Here is a 21,798-nt window from a genome sequence, read left to right as displayed (position 1 = left end):
TATTTAATCACCAGAAAAGATCATCTAACTGGAAATGGTTTGAATTTAAAAGGCAACAATTACTCTGCATTAGCTGGCCTAACTGAAGGTCCAGACCGGGTCTCATTGCAAACTCTGAAACAGTCTCGAAATGATGCATTTCATAAAGCTCAAAGATTCAGAACAAATTTATTGTTTTACTGACTAATGTCAGCTTGTAGCCCAGTACAAATGGGGGAAATACCATCTCTTAAGTTCATTTCTCCTGTTGATTTACTAAATAAGTTATTTAGTTTATCATCTTTTATATTCAGCATTCCCCATTTCCAAGGACGTTGTTTTTCCTGAAGCCACATGGCATGTCCATGCACTCAACCCATTCTTATAGGTGCATCATTTGCTGACATGAATGTGGATTTTTTAAAACTTTTTTTCTTCTCTGTTTTGGTTTTGGGTTGGGCTTTTTTTAACCACAGTGAAGGCCAAAAGCCAAAATCAATAGTCAGTCAGCTAATAAAGTTACTACAAGAAATGCCAGAGTTCAGACTTATTAAAATTTTATCCTCTCCTACCTGCACCTTGAAGTAGGTTAAGTTGTGCCAAAAACCTTTAATCTGCTTATCTAATCTTTCCGTGTACCCGTTTGAGTACACAGAAGGGTAATTTCTTTTTTTGTTTGTTTTTTGACACCCAGCATGACACAGAACCTAACGGACTTTGAAATACTAATGGAAGTATGCTGTGTGCCTGTACTAGAGATGGACCGATCCGATATTACGTATCGGTATCGGTCCGATACTGACCTAAATTACTGGATCGGATATCGGAGAAAAATAAAAAATGTAATCCGATCCATTAAATATCACGAAAGCACCTCACAAAACTTGCAACACGCTGTAACTCACCTCAGAACGTTAGCACGTCGGAGCAGTATGCATCACGTGATAGAGCGGCTGTGGCATGCGGGACCTGTCGGTGGTCTGGATAGCATTTGGAGCTTCGCTAGCAACCCCGCATTTCATCTCCGACAAAGTTATCCCCGAGAGAAGTAAAGCACGTGTGTAAGTCCATCTCTGAATGTTTGTAAAGCATTCCTGCGTTAAGCTTAACGAGCGACTGCCTCTCGCTCTCCTGCTGCTACTTCAATCATGAAACTGCTTAATAATCAGCTGATCGGCTTTTCTGTCGCGAGTCCGTGTCTCTTGTTTGCTTTTGGCCCACTTTGCACCAGACAGAGGAAACCAGCGGCTGAACAACAGCAGCACGTTTAAGCTTGATCAGCTGTTGTTAGAATTTATTTATTATTACTTTCTACTCCAGGATCTTTTTCTATGTAGCTGACGGCTGGTAACTGTGCAGGGGCGGATCTAGCAAAGTTTAGCCAGGGGGGCCGATAGGGCATTAACAGGGAAAAGAGGGCACAAAGACATACTTTTCTTTCTTATTCTCATTTAAAATGTCGAGCTTTTAATTATTTAATATTTATCTGAATCTTACACCCAAAGTTTTAATCTGATGTAAAATGTATAGAAGTCCATTATTGTATATAGTAACTGTTAAGTCTAATATACCCTAGTAAGCTATAGTACTTTTTCCTTTGGGAAGGTACCATCTGTGCAGTCTGCAATTTTGTTGAAGAAAGATGTTGAATCTATTTAATATTTCTTGAAAAATAATTGATTTCTGTGCATTTTTTTTTCACACTGCATCAAATTAAGGTTGATTACGTCGATTAAGCATCATGAGGTGGAGCGTGAGGGGTGGTTCCCTATTTTTTATTTATTTATTTTTGTTGTTGCTGGGAGTTGGAACCCTATTAGTTAGGTTGCTTAATATTTATGCTAAGTACTCTTTAAAATACCAGAATAGGGAGGATGGTGTAGGTCTAAGTTTATTAGATTGATCAGTATTGCTGAACTATGACATTTTTTTTTTTGCATACAGGTATAACAGAATAGCTTTAGTGTAGTTGTTGTTTTAAACTTGAGTATGAACTTATACAAAATGCAGCAAGATATTTAAAAAACAGTTTTGTTGATTAAAAAACACTATATCGGATTCATATCGGTATCGGCAGATATCCAAATTTATGATATCGGTATCGGTATCGGACATAAAAAAGTGGTATCGTGCCATCTCTAGCCTGAACAACATATTTTTCTAAGATTACACTTTTCTGAGACTCGTGACCTAAGCAACCTAAAAAGCAGAGCTTTGAAACGTGGTAAACATCGTATTTTAACCCTTTTTTTTTCTAAGCAAACAACTTGTTGCCTCATTCAATATATATGTATACCTGTCAAAGGTTTGGACACACCATCTCATTTAATGGTTGTACCTTATTTTCATTATAGATTCTCACTGAAAGCATCAAAACTATGAGGGTTTTTTTGTTTGCTTTTTAACAGGCAGCATGACACAGCCATATTCATGAAGAGACACATTGATATCTACAGGCTAGGGTAACGGCACTTGCCACTAGGTATTGGGATGAAATCCTCGGACACATTTTCCGACCCTGTACTGGTGCAGTGGGACCTGGGTTCTTCCGGGTGTACAGGAATGGCCGGCCTCATGTGGCAAGAGTTTGCAGGTAGTTCTTGAAGGATGAGGAAATTCATACCATTGACTGGTCCCCGTGGTCACCTGACCTAAATCAAATAGAATATCTTTGTAACATTATGTGATTAAGGATGGGAACAGATAAGAATTGAGCAATTCTGATTCCATTATTGATATCACTTATCGATTCAGTTCCTTATCAGTTCGCTTATTGATTGTCACTGGGTTCTCATTGGCTCCGTTTCGAGAGTCACCAACACTGCTAAGCAGCAATAAAGAAATTACATTCATGCAAATTAATTGCATGTTGTGGATCAAATGCATGAAAATGCAAGTGCATGTTTGTTGAGGTATTTCCCTCTTTTTTTTTTCTTTTTTTTTTTGTGATCGGTGTTGGAGATGTTACTCAAAAAAGACATTATTACACAGAACACTAACTAAATTGATTCATTATAATTAATTATACTACTCATTACATTACTTTCATGTTACTCTGTAAAATAGCTGAAACACACTCTCACAGGCACCATTTAACAATATAAACCTGAGGCTACAACCCTGCACACCAACACAAATCCCTAATGTGGACACACGGCTAAGATCTTTCTCTTAGTAGAACACAAAGCTGGCCGCACAAAGCAAAGACGAAAAAAAGTGGTCACCACAGTGATTCTGCTTTAGATACGTGAACAGGTAGAAAGGGAGGCTGCATGTTACCTGTTAAACTTCAGGGTCTGGCTGCTGTGGTGACATTCACTCAGTTTTCACTCTGGGTTATTGGCTAGTGTTAAGGTTCAAAATTGAGGAGGGAGAGTACAAACCACCCTTGGTCCAGAAGGTCTTGGTCAAACAATGATTTTAATGAATACACACGTGTGGGAAGAATAATCTGTACACAGACAGGAATTAATCTTCGACTTAATCAAAGCATAAACAGATATTTTATAGCATCAGGGTTTGATTTACTGACGCCCCTTCATGCGTCACAGATACATTTTATACATAGATCAGATCAACACCACAATGACTTTTAACCCAGAAGATCATCTTCTATTTTCATGGCTGGTACTTTCCGTTCTTGTCTTAAAGTGAATTGTTCCTCTTTCTTGCCGAGACACGACTAATCTCTCCTCTAAATAAATCTAACTCATGTGTGTGTGTGTGTTGACCCCACATGCTCTTTGTGTCACCTCTTCACCTACTAACTGTCTGTGTCTCGTCCTCAAATGCTCTTTCTCAATTCACCTGTTGCACTTCTGACCTTTCACCAGGACAGAGGCTCACTGAGACTATGTGTATGTCTTCTACTAAATAAATGTTTTAACCAAGAACCTCTACTAAAACCTTAATATAAAATGACCTGATATATAAGTGTTTTGTAAGCATGTATTGCAATTCCTTCTATGGCTCCAAGTCACTTGCACAATAGATTGTCCGGACATCGCGCCGAACAAAGCTTCCAACCCCCAATTAATTGACCGAGCTCCAACTCTTTAATAAGCACAGATATGCATTGTGTATAAAATAGTCATAACTGCACCTGAAATACAAAATTAACATCATCATAAACATCTTAAGGCCATCTTAAAGCTATCTGTTACATTGTTAAAGCCTCGTCTTAGCCTGCTGCTCAAAATAACTTCCTGCTTCTGCAAACTCTCTGCAAGCCTGTTTCCTGTCAGCCTGTGACTTTTAGCCTTTCTGAAAGACACACACTGTTCAACCCCTGAATGCAATATCCATGCTGCAGATTATATTTATTATTTAACAATAGCAGTAAAATAATTTCCCTGCTCCACACTAGCATAGCGTTAGCATGCTGTCTTGGCAGATGCTTGCAAAGAACCAAAGTTGTGTTAGCAGCATAATGCAATTGTTTCTGTCCTGGATGCAGTTTCCCATTTCACTATTTTCCTCCTCCAACACACAAACAGATAAGCAAGACTGATAGGCAGGCAGACTAACAAGAAACTGGACTACTAGAAAACAGTTTTCTACAAGAACCGATTCTTGTTTCCCGTGTGTGTGTGTGTGTGTGTGTGTGTGTGTGTGTGTGTGTGTGTAACAATTTTAGACGATATCCAGCCACCAGCAATGACAGATATATCTACTAAGGTGAAGATGAAGATTGTGGCCCTGAGTCTCATCAGAGGAAATGCAAATGTGAACACTGGATTCCCACTGCCAGTGAGCTCATAACTAAAACTGCCACAGTAATCGTAGAAGCACTTGAGTATAAGATCCAGGTTACAGGTAGAGGAAGCTCCCCATGGAGAAGAAAGGTGGAAGGCAAAATCCTGCTGGTCATTTTAAATCAATGAAGTCCACTTCTTACAGATATCACTTTTTTAGACTTTGGTGCTTCATGTGGTCACTATAAAAACTGCAGTTTTTTACATTTCCATGTTGACCTTCGTTTTCCTAAAGGATAGTGCTTTAACTGCCCGGCATACCTACAGAGTCTTGTTTAAATGTTGTGGGAATATGAATGAAAATGTTGTTAAGAAAAGGCTCATGACCTGTGACAGTTTTTTTCCATGAAACTGCCCAGTGTCAACAAGAGGACAAGCGGGACATTTCCTGTCTGTGTCCTTTCACTGGCTGCCCCTCAGGCTGACAAGATGTCACTAATTACAGCAGACAAGGAAAAGCCATGCAACTGGTAAATCTGCTCTACAAGGTTCCTTAAAACATTTGGGATTTTCTGAAATCCCAAATTATAATCTTACTTCCAGCTTTGAATAATGTCCTAAAAAAGTTTTTTACACCTTTAGATCTGGATTATAATCCGGTTATGCACGCCTTTGTTGTATCTAAAATGTAACCATGCAATGCAGTGTATACGCGATCATCATCATCTCTTGTCGGTTTAAAATTTGTATAAAATGCTGATTACTAATTCAGGGGAAAATTGGAGAGGTCAAAATACTCCAGAGTTAGCCTTATACTGACTCTGGTGCATTACAGAATCCAGCATAAAGTGCTTCTAAACCACTCCTTATCATCCCAGGTTCAAAGATTATTTCAAAAGAGGGTTGTACCTTTGCTGTTGTTGCACCAAAATTCTGCAAGGACCTCCCAAGTGACCTCAGACAAGCATCAGCTGTAACTATTTTTCTAAAAACATACCTTCTCTGCCAAGCTTTTGGACTGCTGATTTCTGCAACTGTGATTGGATGATTGGTCACTGGTGGTTATTTCATGTAAACATTGTGAATGCATATACCACCAGATTTTTAGGAACCTGTTTTTAAAGTTTTATTTTAGTTTAAAGCAACAGTGCTGATCCTATAGACAAGTGGCTGGCAGCAATTAGCAACATAACAGATACATATTAATGCAGTGCTGAAATTAAGGCATAGCTGATAGAACTCTTGTGGTGAAAGCCATCTGTAGATTGTTTCCCTGAAAGCAATTATCATGTGTAGGGCATGTGGGTTAATTAAGAGCTCTGGCAGAGTAAATGTTTGTTTTTCCATTGATCTCAATGAGCATGAGCCGCTGGATGCTTTTATCCACATCTTCACCATAAACAATTATTCCATGTTGTGTGAGTCCCGTTAAGGAGTCATCAGCATCATCAGCGTCAGGCAGGCTTCACTGTGGTAGAGTGTACTCTATACAGTAAAAAACTAATGGAAAATCATCTCCTTGCAGCCAGTGTTCATATCCTGAATTAAATTGAATTTTAAATCGCTTTCTTGGACAACAGAGCATCAAATGTAGCTTCTATAAGCCACCAGTTCTTTCAGGACAGACTCCTCAGCTCTAACTGTAAATATTCATAGTGACTTGAAATCAAAAGAGCGAGCTCAGCTAGAGGCTGCATTCAGAGTCAGTGAAATACACTCAAAGGACGTGTTTCTTTTACATTCTTTAAACGACTTGGTTTTGCATGAAGCTTATCATCCACCAAACATATGTTGTCCGGTTAACAGCAGCCACCGTTTTTTCACTCCCACGTCTCACATTTCTCTCAAACAAAAGCAAAACGAACAAAAAAGAAGGGGTCTGCATTCTGTCTTCAGCCCCAAGGATCTCATCTGTTTTGTTCACCAGATATGTGTTTCACTAACAATTACCGCCACCATATTTGAATCCCAGAGCAACCCCAACATGAACCAGAAGGATGGAAACTGCTTCCAATTTTTCTTTTTGAAAGGCTGTTTCATTGGTTCTTGGGCTTCCCACAGCGCATAGAAACGATGTCAACACTGGCACTGAGCAATTTGGTTTCTATTTGCAAGTCCACCTGCGTCTCTGTGCAAGTCACCTAAACCACTGCCAATTCATCTCATTCTCGACTGACCTTTTATGAAATGCTTCCAAATTGACTCCTGTTTTTGGCCGAGGGGAAAAAGTCTCTTGTACTCCTCGACTAGTCCGTTTCTATTCTTGAATTCTGAGACACACAGATGACAGTCGTGCCTCATGGGTCTCAGATTTTTTGGATCTGTTTAGCAAAAGCATTTTCACTCTTGAGCTGTGGTTTTCACAGGCACAAAATGTGTATCCATGCACCCACAGTAACCATTGCATTTAAATGACTATTATTAAATAGGGTCAGTGGGAAAACACACCACCACAATCTATTTATCCAGTTTGCCCCAGAGGAAACAGCTTTTTTTTCTGCAGGGTCTTTTTTTTAAAGCCACTTAATGCTTTGGGCTGTATTCAAAACAAGATGCAGAGACAGGAAGTTTAATCATATGAGCTGTTCCAGAGTTTAACTGAGATGTTGCAGAACGGCAACAAACTGTATGATTTATACAGCTGCTTCTGTAGGGCTATGACTTTCGTGTGACCTTTTGGACATCAAATTAAATTTGTTGTTGCCGATAAGGCACGGCAGAAAGATACAAAACAGCATCATCCAAAGATTCTTCTTTCAGTGCAATAAATTCTGTGTGTATCCTCAAGGCTAAACAGTCTCCAAGGGTCTTTCCTCCTAAGTAAAATGTCCCATGTTATTCCCACAGGGGAAAGCGATACTGTTACTTCCTTTATTTTTCTGACAGCCCCCAGAGAGTTTTCTGGATATATTTTGATCATGTTCATCTGTGGTGAAAATTTTTTAAGTCAATGCCACTTCTGTCATACACTGTGTGTTTGCTGCTAGATAAAATGAGAGCTTGACAGCAATCTTCAAAACAGAAAACTCACTTTTTTCCTGCAAAGTTTTTTTTCTTTTTTTTTGGCAGGTGTGAATCAAACACAGACAACAGCTACCAGCAACATAAAAAGACAAGAATGCTTTTCACCCATTCACACCAGCTAACATCTGTCATACCATATCCCATCTCACAGGAGCCAGAAACAATTATAAACCTTTAACCAATCGTGAAACACTCAGAGAAGTAGTATGACATTTCTGGAAGTACCAAGAGGCACTTGGCACCATTCAGTCTGAAACAGAAAACAGAGGCTCTGAAGGTTCCATCTTAATCCATTATACTTCAGTACAAAATGTACAAATAATAACTATAGTTTTATGAGAGTAATTTCAGTAGTCAGGTTAGGTCAATGGAGTGACTACCTGAAATCATAAATAAGGGATTTAGTGTTAAGTGGTGACTTTCAGTTAAGTGATGGAATTCGCAGCCCTCATTCACTAGGCTTTGTGTGCAGAATTACAATTTTGAGCACAAACTAAGAGAAGAACTCACTGTTCTGTTTTTTCCATAGTCTTATGGAACAATCTTCCTGTTGCTATCCGGGCGTCTGACTCTATGCCATTGTTTAAATCATGGTTAAAGACTTGTTTATTTAATCTTGCTTTTCCACCTAGCTAATATTTGGTGTGCGTTGATACGAAGAGATTCTGGCAAACCGTCAGACGTCTCAGGAGGGGAAAGCGGTGCTCTACCTGCACTGTGTATAGTGCTGGCGGAGCGCTGCTGACGTCGACTGAGAAAATTGTCAGGCTGTGGAAGGAATACTTCGAGGACCTCCTTAATCCCACTGACACGTCTTCCGAGGAGGAAGCAGAGTCTGGGGATGAGGGGAATGACCCGCCAATTTCCGGGGGCGAGGTCACTGAGACAGTTAAACAACTCCTTGGTGGCAGAGCCCCTGGTGTTGATGAGGTCCGCCCCGAGTTCCTGAAGGCTCTGGACGTTGTAGGGCTGTCCTGGTTGACACGCCTCTGCAATGTTGCGTGGAGATCAGGGGCAGTACCTGTGGACTGGCAGACCGGGGTGGTGGTCCCCATCTTTAAGAAAGGGGACCGGAGGGTGTGTTCCAACTACAGGGGGATCACACTCCTCAGCCTCCCTGGGAAAGTCTATGCCAGGGTGCTGGAAAGGAGAGTTCGTCCGTTAGTCGAACCTCGGATACAGGAGGAACAATGCGGTTTTCGTCCTGGTCGCGGAACACTGGACCAGCTCTTTATCCTCTCCAGGATACTTGAGGGTGCATGGGAGTTTGCCCAACCAGTCTACATGTGTTTTGTGGACTTGGAGAAGGCATTCGACCGTGTCCCTCGGGGTGTCCTGTGGGAGGTGTTGCGGGAATATGGGGTGTCTGGCCCATTGCTACGGGCCATTCGATCCCTATACAACCGTTGCAAGAGCTTGGTTCGCATTGCCGGCAATAAGTCGGACTCGTTCCCGGTGGGTGATGGGCTTCGCCAGGGCTGCCCTTTGTCTCCGGTTCTGTTCATAATTTTTATGGACAGGATTTCTAGGCGCAGCCAAGTGGCGGAGGGCTTTCGCTTTGGTGGCCTCAGAATCTCATCTCTGATTTTTGCAGATGATGTGGTTCTGTTGGCTTCATCGGGTGAAGGCCTCCAGCTCGCACTGGAACGGTTCGCAGCCGAGTGTGAAGCAGCGGGAATGAGGATCAGCACCTCCAAATCTGAGGCCATGGTTCTCAGCCGGAAAAGGGTGGAGTGCCCACTCCGGGTCGGGGATGAGTTCCTGCCACAAGTGGAGGAGTTCAAGTATCTCGGGGTCTTGTTCACGAGTGATGGGAGAAGGGAGCCGGAGATCGACAGACGGATTGGGGCTGCAGCTGCAGTAATGCGGACGCTGCACCGGTCCGTCGTGGTGAAGAGGGAGCTGAGTGTAAAAGCGAAGCTCTCAATTTACTGGTCGATCTACGTCCCTACCCTCACCTATGGCCACGAGCTGTGGGTAGTGACCGAAAGAACGAGATCGCGGATACAAGCGGCAGAAATGAGCTTCCTCCGAAGGGTGGCTGGCCTCTCCCTTAGAGATAGGGTGAGAAGTTCGGCCATCCGGGAGGGGCTCAGAGTAGAGCAGCTGCTGCTCCACATCGAAAGGAGCCAGCTGAGGTGGTTCGGGCATCTGACAAGGATGCCCCCTGGGCGCCTCCTGGGTGAGGTGTTCCAGGCATGTCCCACCGGGAGGAGGCCCCGGGGCAGACCCAGGACACGCTGGAGAGATTATATCTCTCGGCTGGCCTGGGAACGCCTTGGTATTCCCCCGGATAAGCTGGAGGAGGTGGCTGGGGAGAGGGAGGTCTGGGCCTCTTTGCTTAGGCTGCTGCCCCCGCGACCCGGCCCCGGACAAAGCGGATGAAGATGGATGGATGATACATTTTTATCCGTTATGCGTTGTTAACTACTTTTATGTATTATGATATACATATGTTCTCTTACTCTTTTCCCTCCCATCTTCTTTTTCCTATCTTATCTTATTTTGTCAAGTACCTTGGTATACCCTTGGTTTTTAGTGTGCTTTATAAATAAAGATTATTATTATTATTATTATTATTATTATTATTATTATTGCTAGAAAATAAAAATCATTCTAAGCTGACTGACAGATGCCAGCTATTCAAGCACTAATTTCTCTATATAACGCCTCAGGCCTAGAGAAGGTCGATGATTCCCTGGCAACCTCTAGTTGGTCGGGGAAAATGTGGCCATCACTATCTGGCAACCCCCAGTGGTAAAGGAAAAATGAGCATTCCCCAACCAGCTGGCAAGTGGTTTCTGGAGGTTCCTGGCTGTTGCCAGGTGAAATCCATTGCAAAGAGGGTCCTACTTCTTGTTCCTAGAGTATTTAAAAGTAGAATGGGAGGGAGAGCCTTCAGTTTTCAGGCCCCTCTTCTGTGGAACCAGCTTCCAGTTTGGATTCGGGAGACAGACACTATCTCTACTTTCAAGATTAGGCTTAAAACTTTCCTTTTTGCTAAAGCATATAGTTAGGGCTGGACCAGGTGACCCTGAATCCTCCCTTAGTTATGCTGCAATAGACGTAGGCTGCCGGGGATTCCCACGATGCATTGAGTTTTTCCTTTCCAGTCACCTTTCTCACTCACTATGTGTTAATAGACCTCTCTGCATTGAATCATATCTGTTATTAACCTCTGTCTCTCTTCCACAGCATGTCTTTTATCCTGTCTTCCTTCTCTCACCCCAACCGGTAGCAGCAGATGGCCCCGCCCCTCCCTGAGCCTGGTTCTGCCGGAGGTTTCTTCCTGTTAAAAGGGAGTTTTTCCTTCCCACTGTCACCAAAGTGCTTGCTCATAGGCGGTCATATGATTGTTGGGTTTTTCTCTGTATCTATGAAGCGCCTTGAGGCGACTTTTGTTGTGATTTGGCGTTATATAAATAAAATTGAATTGAATTGAATACACCAAAAACCATGCCAATTGCTGTGGTCTTTGGCAGATTGGCTTGGTCGCCTGGAGTTTTTTTGCATTTGGTGAGTGTTGCAGGTAAGTCCATGTTTTACATGGAAACCCCCGTCGGCTATGGTGATATGCTAGCAATCGAAGCAATTGCAGCAAGGTTTTCGGAGTTGCACCTTCATTGTGACTGATTTCAACAAATGACAGACAGAAATTTTCAGCAACTAGTTAAGGAATATATGTTTGACCCTACAGACCTGTTTAGGAAAAAAGCAGAGAGAATTAAAGAAAAGAAGAAAGATGGAAGGAAATAAACAGAGGTGCCGAGTGGACAAAATAGCAAGACTCCATTAAAAGAGAAAAATAGTCTCATGACTGAACAAGTTGTCTCAGTTGGACACCAGAAAGTTTACTTTTCCCTCAGGAGTGATGATGGTTTTTCTTTGAAAAATAAAAAGAGTGACTTGGGCTGCAGGAACTGAGAGATGGATGTTTTGTCTCCAGAGACAGACTCTGGATGAATGAAAGAAAGGTTTCATATCAAAGCTGATGTGGGGAAAAAAGAAAAACAGTAAGAGACCAGAAGAAAAGCAGTGTTCACATCTAACCCTTGACAACAAAGTAGGTTATAGATGTAACTATTCCTCCAGATTTTACCAATAACATACAGTGGAAAAAAGCCTGTTGGCAGTCTTCTTTTATTTTATTTTATTTTTTTCATCTGACTTACAGCTGCACAGATTCATAACCAATACACAAAGTAATCAAATATGCGGTTTTCACATGTCTGCACTATGTTGGGAGAATCAGGTCATATTATTATTCAAAAGTGTTCTTTCTCCTTTGTAGAACACAACAGGAGACAGACTCTTTCTCACTCCTGGAAATACTTTGTTTGGTTAAGGCAGGCGAGCTGTCTGGGTTCAGCGAGAGGGAGGCAGAACACGATGATTCCCTGAATCATGAATTCGCTGGACGATTCGTTTTTCTGCTCGCACATGAGCTCAGTCAGACATCACGCAGGCTTTGCATCAAGGAAAAACTGTTTAATGTTCCACTGAGTCTTACAAGCAAATCCTTGCATGTACCTTTCGGCAAAAATTCAAGACTGCACTGCATGTGTGAAAACAGCTTTAGGTAAACCAGTCGAGCCTTGAAATAAATAATTAACTCAGCCATCTGGCCTGACATTGATCTTATTGTACATAAGTTTTAAATCAGCTCTCTTTTCATTGTGCTTCACATTTTGCTTTGACATTTTCTTAACATTTTGACAGATGTCAGGTAGATTTCCTTGCCATAAGATTAAAACTATAAAATATTTAGAATTACTTTGATAAAAGTACACTCATTGGTCAGTAAGCACACTCTTGTCTTCTTTTCTAGTGCTTTAAACATGGAGGACTCTGCATTTGTGAGTCTATCGCTGCATGATTTGCATTGTATAGTTTTTAGGGGCATGAGCATAAAGTCAAACTTGCAGCTGTATATTTGAAACTGTAACATGAAAGGGTTTCATGTGCAGATATATTCTGAAACCATCAAAAGACCATTGAGTTCTTGCTTCACATCAGCTTCATCTAAATAGAAGTTGAAATGTTCTCACGGCGGCCGCTATGAAATTGGATGCTGGGTGAAGATGTCATTTCTGTCTGCGTCGTGCTTCCATTCAGACAGAACACAATTTAACAACCTGGTGATCAGTAGTTCTCATATATGTGTGATATCTTAGACTAAATTATGGTAATTACCTTCTTTAAGACTGCATATGCCATCATTTCACAGCCTTCTGCAGCCTTCTTAGAGGGAATGTGTGAAGGTTTTAAAATGAACAAGAACAACATTAGAAAAATCTGAAACTGGCTTTGAGAGGTGGTTTAATCGTGGGTAGATTTATCCAATGGTACTACAAGAGTCTATTGTTCTGCCCATAAGAATATTATGTTGTGCTATTTTCAGCTGTGTTGTGTCATCGTATTGCTGTCAGGTATGTTACAATCCTCATTTAAATGCAAACATTTACCTAATTTTTGAAAACTGGCCTTTTTTTTTTTATAGAAGAACATCAAATGGATTTTTTACAGTGTTCAGCAACATTTACTCCATTCATAAAATATGCAAGTTCATTTGAGTTCATCTAACAAGACTGAACTTCAATCTGTGGTTGAACTGATTGTCTTTTAGGGCACAGTATCTTTGAGAAAGCCCTTCGAAAGCTGCTGTGGCACACAGGGTACAAGAACGGGTTGATGGCAGAGTTCAGCCACAGAAGCCAGAAGGTAATCTCGTACCAGTAGTTCGCCACACATTTACCGCTACAGGCGGCACGGATAATCATCAGTAGAGTGTACGGAGCCCAGCATATCCCAAAAATGCAGACTATAATGGCTAAAGATTTAGCAATCTTTTTGTCTCTGGAAAGCCGAGATCCCGGTGTCCTACGGCCAGGCACCATGCAGGAGGCCGTGTGCTGAAACAACCTGGAGTTTTTTTTGTGCGGAAAGAACTTCTCTCGCTGCATTAATATCTGACTGGCGTTAGGCTCCCCGCTGGAGGAGGGAGACAAGATGTCGTCATCTTCGATGACCGCAGAGATCGCAACAGGCTCGCTTGACATCACCTTCCGAGTCTTGACAAAAAACACGGACCAGCCGGCTCCATCTTTATGCTTCTCATTGTTCTTCTGAGGCTTGGCATTGTCTTCAGCACAGGCAGCCCCACTCTTATTCCTGCGATGGATGTTGAGATAGATGCTGAGGTTGAAAAAGGCCACCGACACAAACGGGGTGAAGAACTCAAAGGTAGACGCACTCAGCAGGAAGTACCAGGTGAAATAAAACTCAGCATAGCACTCGTGGGCCGGGACAATGCTGTAGCCGACGATCGTTTCCCAGAAGATGATGGCAGGGCCGTAAAGGAGGAAGGCCAGCACCCACACCGCCACCATCTTGAAAACAGCCTGGTGGGTCATGTTCCTCTGAGCTCTGTATTTAAACTGTGTCAAAAGAGAGGCACAAGTATGACTCACAGTGATGTGCCGTGAACAGAAACTCTGCATCATAATAACACTGCACGTTACATTTCAAACACCCACAGCTGCTCAGAGTATCTTCCCCAAATGAACCCCTTGTTGCATTGTGCGGCTTTGGAGCAGGAGAGAGATGCTGTAAATAAAACCCACTCATGGAGTTTTTATACCACGGTGTGTCTCCGAAGCCAAAGAGAGAAGGGGAATGTCAGGCTGACAGCCACATTCACTGATGCAACACTAGTATGAAAGAGACATCTGGTTTCTCCCGATCTACCCCTCCCTCACCGTCGCTTATTCTCTTTGCTTTCACTCCATTTTCACTTCACCTCCTCTCGGTCTAAATGCTATCATTTTGCAGGGCTTCTCTATCTGCTGCTCTCCCCTTTGGTGTTGTTGTTGTTTTCTCAATCTTTTCTTTTTCTCACACAATCAGAATGTCTCTCTGCAGATTCAACAGCTGGATATATGTCAAGTGAAGCTGCCAGCATGTCTGTGGTTCAATAGCAACTGGAAAAAAAGATCAGTAGTGAAACAGATCCAATACAAGATGCGCATAAATAATTATGGCCCCAGTTTCAAGTGTTCACTACAAAAGCACAAGACTCCCTATTTCCACTGTAAATTAAAGAAATACTGCACCCTACAGGCTGAATGTGAAGAAACTGACCAATAGGCAGTCGAACCAATCATCAGCCAGATTTTCTTTTTTGTAAATCTCGTATCAGTTGACAGAAAGTTAACAGTTTTAATAAATTAAAAATAAGAGACTGCAAGAGGATACAAATATTCACATTGAAATATTTAGGTTTTACAAATATTTCTTTTGCTTTTATATCTAATACTGGCTATTTTCCCCCCATGATTAAAGTCAATGACTCTTTTAGAGCAACAGAAGAATTACTCATCTTGTACAAAATGTAGGGAAAAACTGAAAAAACTGCCAAAAACTGAAAAGAATGATCAAAGATCAAAGCAGCAGACAGTGAAATATACTTAAGGGGTTTTTGTCATATTTCAAGCCTGCTTAGATTAAAATGACTGTGTTTGCATCAGAAGTGAGTGAGTTTGAAAAATCCAGAAACTGTTCGAATATTCGTCAAACCACACTTTAATGACAAATACTGAAGTATCAAATCTCTTCATTTAGTCGTCAAATGTTATCTTTATGTGTTGTCTTTAATTGAGAAAGAGTTAAAGGAACAGTTCACTAGTTAGTTGCCTGTATTCATCTAGACTGGTATGATATCCCTATAGAGTTGCCTGCCTTCACTTGAATATAACACAACATGATATGATGAGCAGCAAAACAAGGCTTCGTTTAGCTAACAATAAAACTGCTCACAATGTTTGTGGGTTTTTTGGTCACTGATTTTTAATAATATTTTTAATTACACATTTAGTTCCATTGTTTTCCAACAGAAGGCAGATTCTGTATAGCTACTATCACCAAAACTGAGCGGCTCATACCAACGTAACTGTCACAACAGGCTGTAAAAATTTGATTTTAGGGTGAACTTTCCCTTTATTTCTAGCTTTAAGATTGAGCATTAGTGCCTACTCATGCACGCTAACACATCTCTGACTCACCCTGCTTCTTACAGTTCTTTGTAAACAAGATTTCCTCCCTGCAGTCTGTCATTCCATCTTCACCTTCCAATCCCTGTGTTTTGTCTTTGTGCCATTCTGCCTTTAATCAGTTCGAACCAATCTCTCTCTCTCAGCTGCATGAAATAGTCTGCAAGGTTAAGACTACCAACTGTTCCACCGATGCTATCCCCTCTCGGCTTCTGAAGCAGGTTCTGGACTCAGTCGGACCTTTCCTTCTGGTCCTGATCAATGCCTGCCTCAGTTCTGGTTGTTTTCCAACACCCTTCAAGCACGCTGTTGTTCAACCTCTCCTTAAAAAGCCTAATCTAGATCCATCCCTACTCTCTAACTATAGGCCCATTTCCAACCTCCCTTTTCTGTCTAAAGTACTGGAACGAGCCGCCCTCACGCAGCTCCAGCTATTTCTTGACAATAACAATCTCTATGAGAAGTTCCAGTCTGGTTTTAGAGCTCGGCATAGCACAGAAACCGCCCTTCTGAGAGTTTTTAATGATTTGCTTTTAACTGTTGACTCTGGTTGTGCTGCTGTCTTAGTAACCCTGGACCTGACAGCAGCCTTCGACACTGTTGATCACAACATACTGCTATCCCGCCTTCAACATTGTGTCGGTTTAAAGGGCACTGTCTTAAAGTTTTTCCAGTCCTATTTGAATAATAGGAGTTTTTCTGTTCACCTTGGTGAACTGTCATCTCCCAGAGCTCCTTTAACCTGTGGCGTACCTCAGGGGTCCATACTAGGCCCCCTGTTGTTTATTCTGTACTTGCTCCCTCTGGGCGATGTGCTCCGTAAACATAATGTGTCCTTCCACATCTTTGCCGATGATATTCAGATCTACCTCCCTCTGAGGTTGAACTGCAATGTTTCTTTGCAGCCGCTACTCTCCTGCTTGTCTGACATTAAGACTTGGATGACTCTTAACTTCTTACACCTTAATGAAAGCAAAACTGAAGTCATTGTGTTTGGGCTTCCTAAAGATCCCAACTTCTCTCTTGACTTTTTGGGACCCCTAACCTCCGATTGCACTTCTTCCATTAAGAGTCTTGGTGTTATTTTTGACAATGCTTTTAAACTTGATAAACAAATTAGCTCTGTAGTTAAGGGATCTTTTTATCATTTGCGGATTTTAGCCAAAGTCAAGTCTTACCTTTGCAGGAACGATCTAGAAAGAGTGGTCCATGCTTTTATTACTTCACGGCTAGACTACTGCAATTCCCTCTATGCTGGCCTAGATCGTTCCTGTCTACATCGCCTTCAACTGGTGCAGAACGCTGCCGCTCGCCTGTTGACCGGTTCAAAAAAAAGAGACCACATCACTCCGGTTCTCTGCTCTCTCCACTGGCTCCCAGTTGCCTTTAGGATTGATTTTAAAATCTTATTGCTGGCTTTTAAGGTTTTAAATGGCACTGCACCTTCTTACCTGTCAGAACTCCTTAGTACTTATCGCCCCAGGAGATCTTTGAGGTCAGCCGACCTGATGCTTTTAGATGTTCCCAGGTATAAATTAAAGACAAAGGGAGAGAGGGCGTTTGCTGTGGCTGCACCCAGACTGTGGAACAGTTTACCTCCTCACGTCAGACTCTCCAAAAGCCTAGAAACTTTTAAAACCGCTCTTAAAACTCACCTCTTTTCATTGGCTTTTAGAAAGGTTTAATTTATTTGTTTTATATATTTTTATTTTATTTTTATCAGCGAGGTGTTATTACGAAATTGTGTTCTATTGTATTTTTATCTGTATTTACTGTACAGCACTTTGGTCAGCCTTGGTTGTTTTTAAATGTGCTCTATAAATAAACTTGACTTGACTTGACTTGACTTACACCCCCTGAAAAAAACCTAAAAAAACAAAAACCCAATCACAAAACCATGATGACCCCAGTGACATCACTGTGACATATTGACTGTTATTTAACCCCCTGGAGATCCAGAGAAGACATTCTGCAGCTGTTTTCACAGGATAAATCTGAAAAGTGATGAGAAAACTGAGCTGTGTGATGGAATATATAGTTTATTTGACTGTTGAGCCAGGGCTAATTTTTGCACTGATAATATTTTGGCTAAGCTGATGAACAAAGCACTCACTTGACAGCAATACCCTGGTGAAAGAACGAAGCTGTGAATACAAATGATTCTAAGCACACTACAAGCTATTTCAGGGAGTAACACATTTTGGACCTAAATGTGGTCGCCTATGTGAACTTGATGAGCGTGTGTGTATGTGTGTGTGGTAATGAGCGCCTCATTACCACACAGACTGTACTTACCGCTCTTGTGACTGACAGGAAGCGATCATAACTAATAAGGACAATGTTGAAGACAGAGGCTGAGCAAAGGAGGTAATCCATGACCAGCCACACTTTGCAGAGCCCTTTGCCCAGCATCCACCTGCCGGTCAGGTTATAGGGGATGTACACCGGGATGCAAAAGGCACCTGGAACACACACACACACACACACACACACAAAACACACATCACATTGGTGATTCACCAGCCACCAGCATCAATATTCACACTTTCCCATACCTTCACAGTTTCTGGGTGTAAGATGCATTACATGCGGCAGAAAATTAGCGAAAAGACGCAGTTCCAGGAAACCTGTGACATTGTACGAACAAGAACAATCTAATATGTCTCTTTCATTAATGACAAGGGTATAATTTAACTAAAGCTGTAGATAAGAGGAGCTTTCACTATAAGAGGGACGTGAGTGCTCTTCAATAAAACGGAGGCATGCCACAATTACGCGGAGTAGTCCGTTGTAATTTAACATGTGAATAACGCAAAAGGGTTGTAAAGGTCATCATGAACTCGCCGCTAATCAATAGTTAGACGCTAATTACAGTGTGGGAAAATTACAATGTGCTTGGGGCGCGCGCAAAAAAAGGGTTTCATTCATAAGAATGGACTCAGACAACACGAACGGATAAAGTGACAAAGAAGGAGAACTTACCCACTAGAAAATCGGATATAGCAAGGTTCAAAAAGAAGTAGTTGCTTTGATTTCTCAGGGTTTTGTCCACAATAAAAGCCATGATGACCAGTGCGTTCCCTGCCACAACAACGACAACCAGAGTCACCATAAGTACCGATAAGATCACCACCAGGTAGCCCGGCAGGACAGCCCCAGCTTCCGACACCGCAGGCGTCAAGTTGCCGCTGGAGTTGGACTCCAGGATGTGCGCGCCCATAATTAATTGACTGCCAAAATCATTGTAGGGTTTTTTCATCGCACGCACAGAAACACCGGAGAAGTCCAAAAACGCGCCTAAACGTCCCGCTCCACTTCATGAAGACAAGTTAAACACGAAGACCTGTGAATCGTTGAAGACTTTTCCCAAATCTTCCATTTCTTAAAACACTAGAATAAGTCTCCGAGCTACAGACACGAGTTAAGAACACTCTGTAATAGTAATACTAATAATGATTATTGTTCCTCTGGGTCCTCTCTCCTTTCTGGACTCTGTCATCTACAATCTCAGCTGATGCTGGATGTGCTGATACTGCGGAGCGCACCGTTGGTTTTGTTAACAACGTCAGTACTGACCAGATGTGAGATAAAGTACTTAATCCGGATGTTTTTCAAAATAAAACCAGTCCTGTAAGGTTTCAAGACGAACAAGGCGCATCGGTGTTTTCTAAATCTGTTTTCAAGATGCACATTTAATGTGACAAGTTACATTTGATGTTCTGCCGTCGGCAGAAAATATAAAAATGACAGCCAGCATGCAGCTTAATGAGCAACCTAAATAACAAGGCATTTAAAACAATTGCCCCGTTTAACACCCCCTTTAAGACATAACAATATTATTGTTGGCTGTCGGATTAAAATATAAAATTCTCTATAAAACGTCCTTCTTGTATGTTTTCCAACAGATGTGACGAATTCTTAAACTTTTATTTTGAAAACAAAACAAATTCCGGCCTTTTTCAGACGATGTTTGCTATTTTGGACGATTTACTTTTTTTTTGCCCACCCAACAGCTGATCAAAGGCTCATGTCTGCAATCAAAAGCTGAAGTGCTCCAGGCGCATGAAGCAGGCTGAGATGAAACGATCTGAGCTTTATGCAACAGGATATCGCAATAAGCCAGCCAGCAGATATTTACACAAAGCAACAAGTTCCGTGACTCAGAGGCCAATGTCCAGTGTGAATTACCATATTATCCCTCCCATCCCTTTATTTCGCGAAGAAATTACGTAATTATCTAAAATTACTACTGACTTAGCTATGCAAATAGCCCCTCTTATTAAACACAGGGTACCCAGACTAATATCAGAACACAAATACGGGCACAAACGGAAAAATCCGTTTGTTTTCTGAAATGAGCTGTCAGCCTTCTGATACTGGGGATGAGATTGTTCTTAACGAGTCCCAAAATATCACATAAAGGGGGAAAACAATATCTTCTGTTATCAAATAATCACTCTTGTTTTTATAAGTGCATTTGTTTTTATTGGATAATGTCATTACTCTGAGTTTGTGATCCTTTTTCTCTTTAATAATATATGTGATACTCTTGAAGTAAGGTTGGAAAGCCTAAAGAAAAATTAACATCCTGCATCTTTTGCTATACACCATTACTTAACCTCAGTAACAAATGCCGTGGCATTAGAGAAAAGACATGGAGATTGATTTATTTAAGAATATCCTGCCAGTAACAAAAAAATTATGACAAAGCTGCCAAAGAATTATAGGATGGCATTATCTCCCTTTCTTGTACAGGAAATTTGTCTTATGTTTATTAAGATAAGGAGAAAAGCGAAATTGAAGCGCTTTTAATTTAAGGAAATTGACCAGCTCTTATCATGACTGCCATACCTCTTGGTCATTTTAGTAAAAAAGAAAAAAAAAAAGTAGTAAAAATTAAAAAAAAAAAAAAAGAAAGAAAGAAAGAAAGAAAGAAAGAAGAAGACTGTCCATTTTATGAGCCTAAGACTGTTTGCTATGTGAAAACCAGACCCATCAGAAAATATGAGTTGTAGGCAGTGTTGGTCAAGTTACTTGAAAAAAGTAATCAGTAACTAATTACTGATTACTTCCACAAAAAAGTTATCCCGTTACTTTACTGATTACTTATTTTCAAAAGTAATTAATTACTTAGTTACTTTTTAAAAACACGATTTACAACCTGAAGAGGTGATAAAGCGATAGGTCTTTCAGCCCTATTCTACTTTTTCTACATAATCCATCATACAAAATGTAATCAAATGGAAAAGTCTCTTTTTTAAACTTGTTTTATCAGTTTTAATCTTTTAACTTTATGCATCAAGCAAAAATTTAATTATATGCAACATTCTCTGACTTGAATAAATTAGTTTAACATTTAAACCTATTTTCTACACATTCCAGCACATAAAATAAAATATTTTTTGTGTTTACACTCACTCTTTCAAATAGATGCAAGTAAAACACAGCAGGAAATAAAGTCAAAGACTCAGCGGTCCTGTTGCTCTATTTTCACCTGTAAAGCAGGACTACGGTAGGCGGAGGTTTACCCTGGTGCAGGTGTGCCGTGGTCAGTTGAAGAATCCGCGAGTTTCTCTGTGAATTTCCCATTGCGTCGTTGCGCACTTGGTGCTTGCTTGGAAGTTTAGGGGTTTTTTTCGCTGTAAAAAGAAGTTTTCTTCCCACGCACGATGGACACTAATGTTTTTGTCACTTTTTATGGAATCAAACTCAAAGTAAGGTCAGTACTTCCATGCTTTAAACGCTGCACGCTCATACTCTCTCCCACAATCGATATGTGATCCATTGTTGATCTACACACAGCTGTTGTCACTAACGGCGCACTCGCTTACGTCACTGTCGTGAGACATTCTCACAAAAAATCACGGTTTTAGTAACGCAGTAACGCAGCGTTCCTACGGGAAAGTAACGGTAATCTAATTACCGTTTTTGCGATAGTAATCCCTTACTTTACTCGTTACTTGAAAAAAGTAATCAGATTACAGTAACGCGTTACAAGTAACGCGTCACTGCCCATCTCTGGTTGTAGGCTACATCTGCACATCATCAGTGAA

At 41.2% G+C, this 21,798-nt stretch overlaps 1 protein-coding gene across 1 annotated transcript; it reads right to left on the bottom strand.

Moving 5' to 3' along the window:
- Window positions 1-13,276: 13,276 nt before the first annotated feature.
- On the bottom strand, window positions 13,277-19,004 carry LOC146607481 (histamine H3 receptor). Its single transcript, XM_085347595.1, has 3 exons — window positions 18,728-19,004; window positions 18,041-18,207; window positions 13,277-14,134 (listed from the first exon to the last, which is right to left on the bottom strand). Exons 1-3 carry the CDS (start codon window positions 19,002-19,004, stop codon window positions 13,277-13,279), a joined length of 1,302 nt encoding a protein of 433 aa, XP_085203721.1.
- Window positions 19,005-21,798: the final 2,794 nt, after the last annotated feature.

This window comes from Diplotaxodon limnothrissa, linkage group LG23 (assembly GCF_057381915.1).
Source record: "Diplotaxodon limnothrissa isolate DT_005_m linkage group LG23, D_limnothrissa_male_GT1.1, whole genome shotgun sequence".
In the NCBI taxonomy this organism is placed as follows: Eukaryota; Metazoa; Chordata; class Actinopteri; order Cichliformes; family Cichlidae; genus Diplotaxodon; species Diplotaxodon limnothrissa.
The sequence above is the reverse complement of the archived record's forward strand: the minus strand, read 5'-3'. Positions and strand labels throughout refer to the sequence as shown.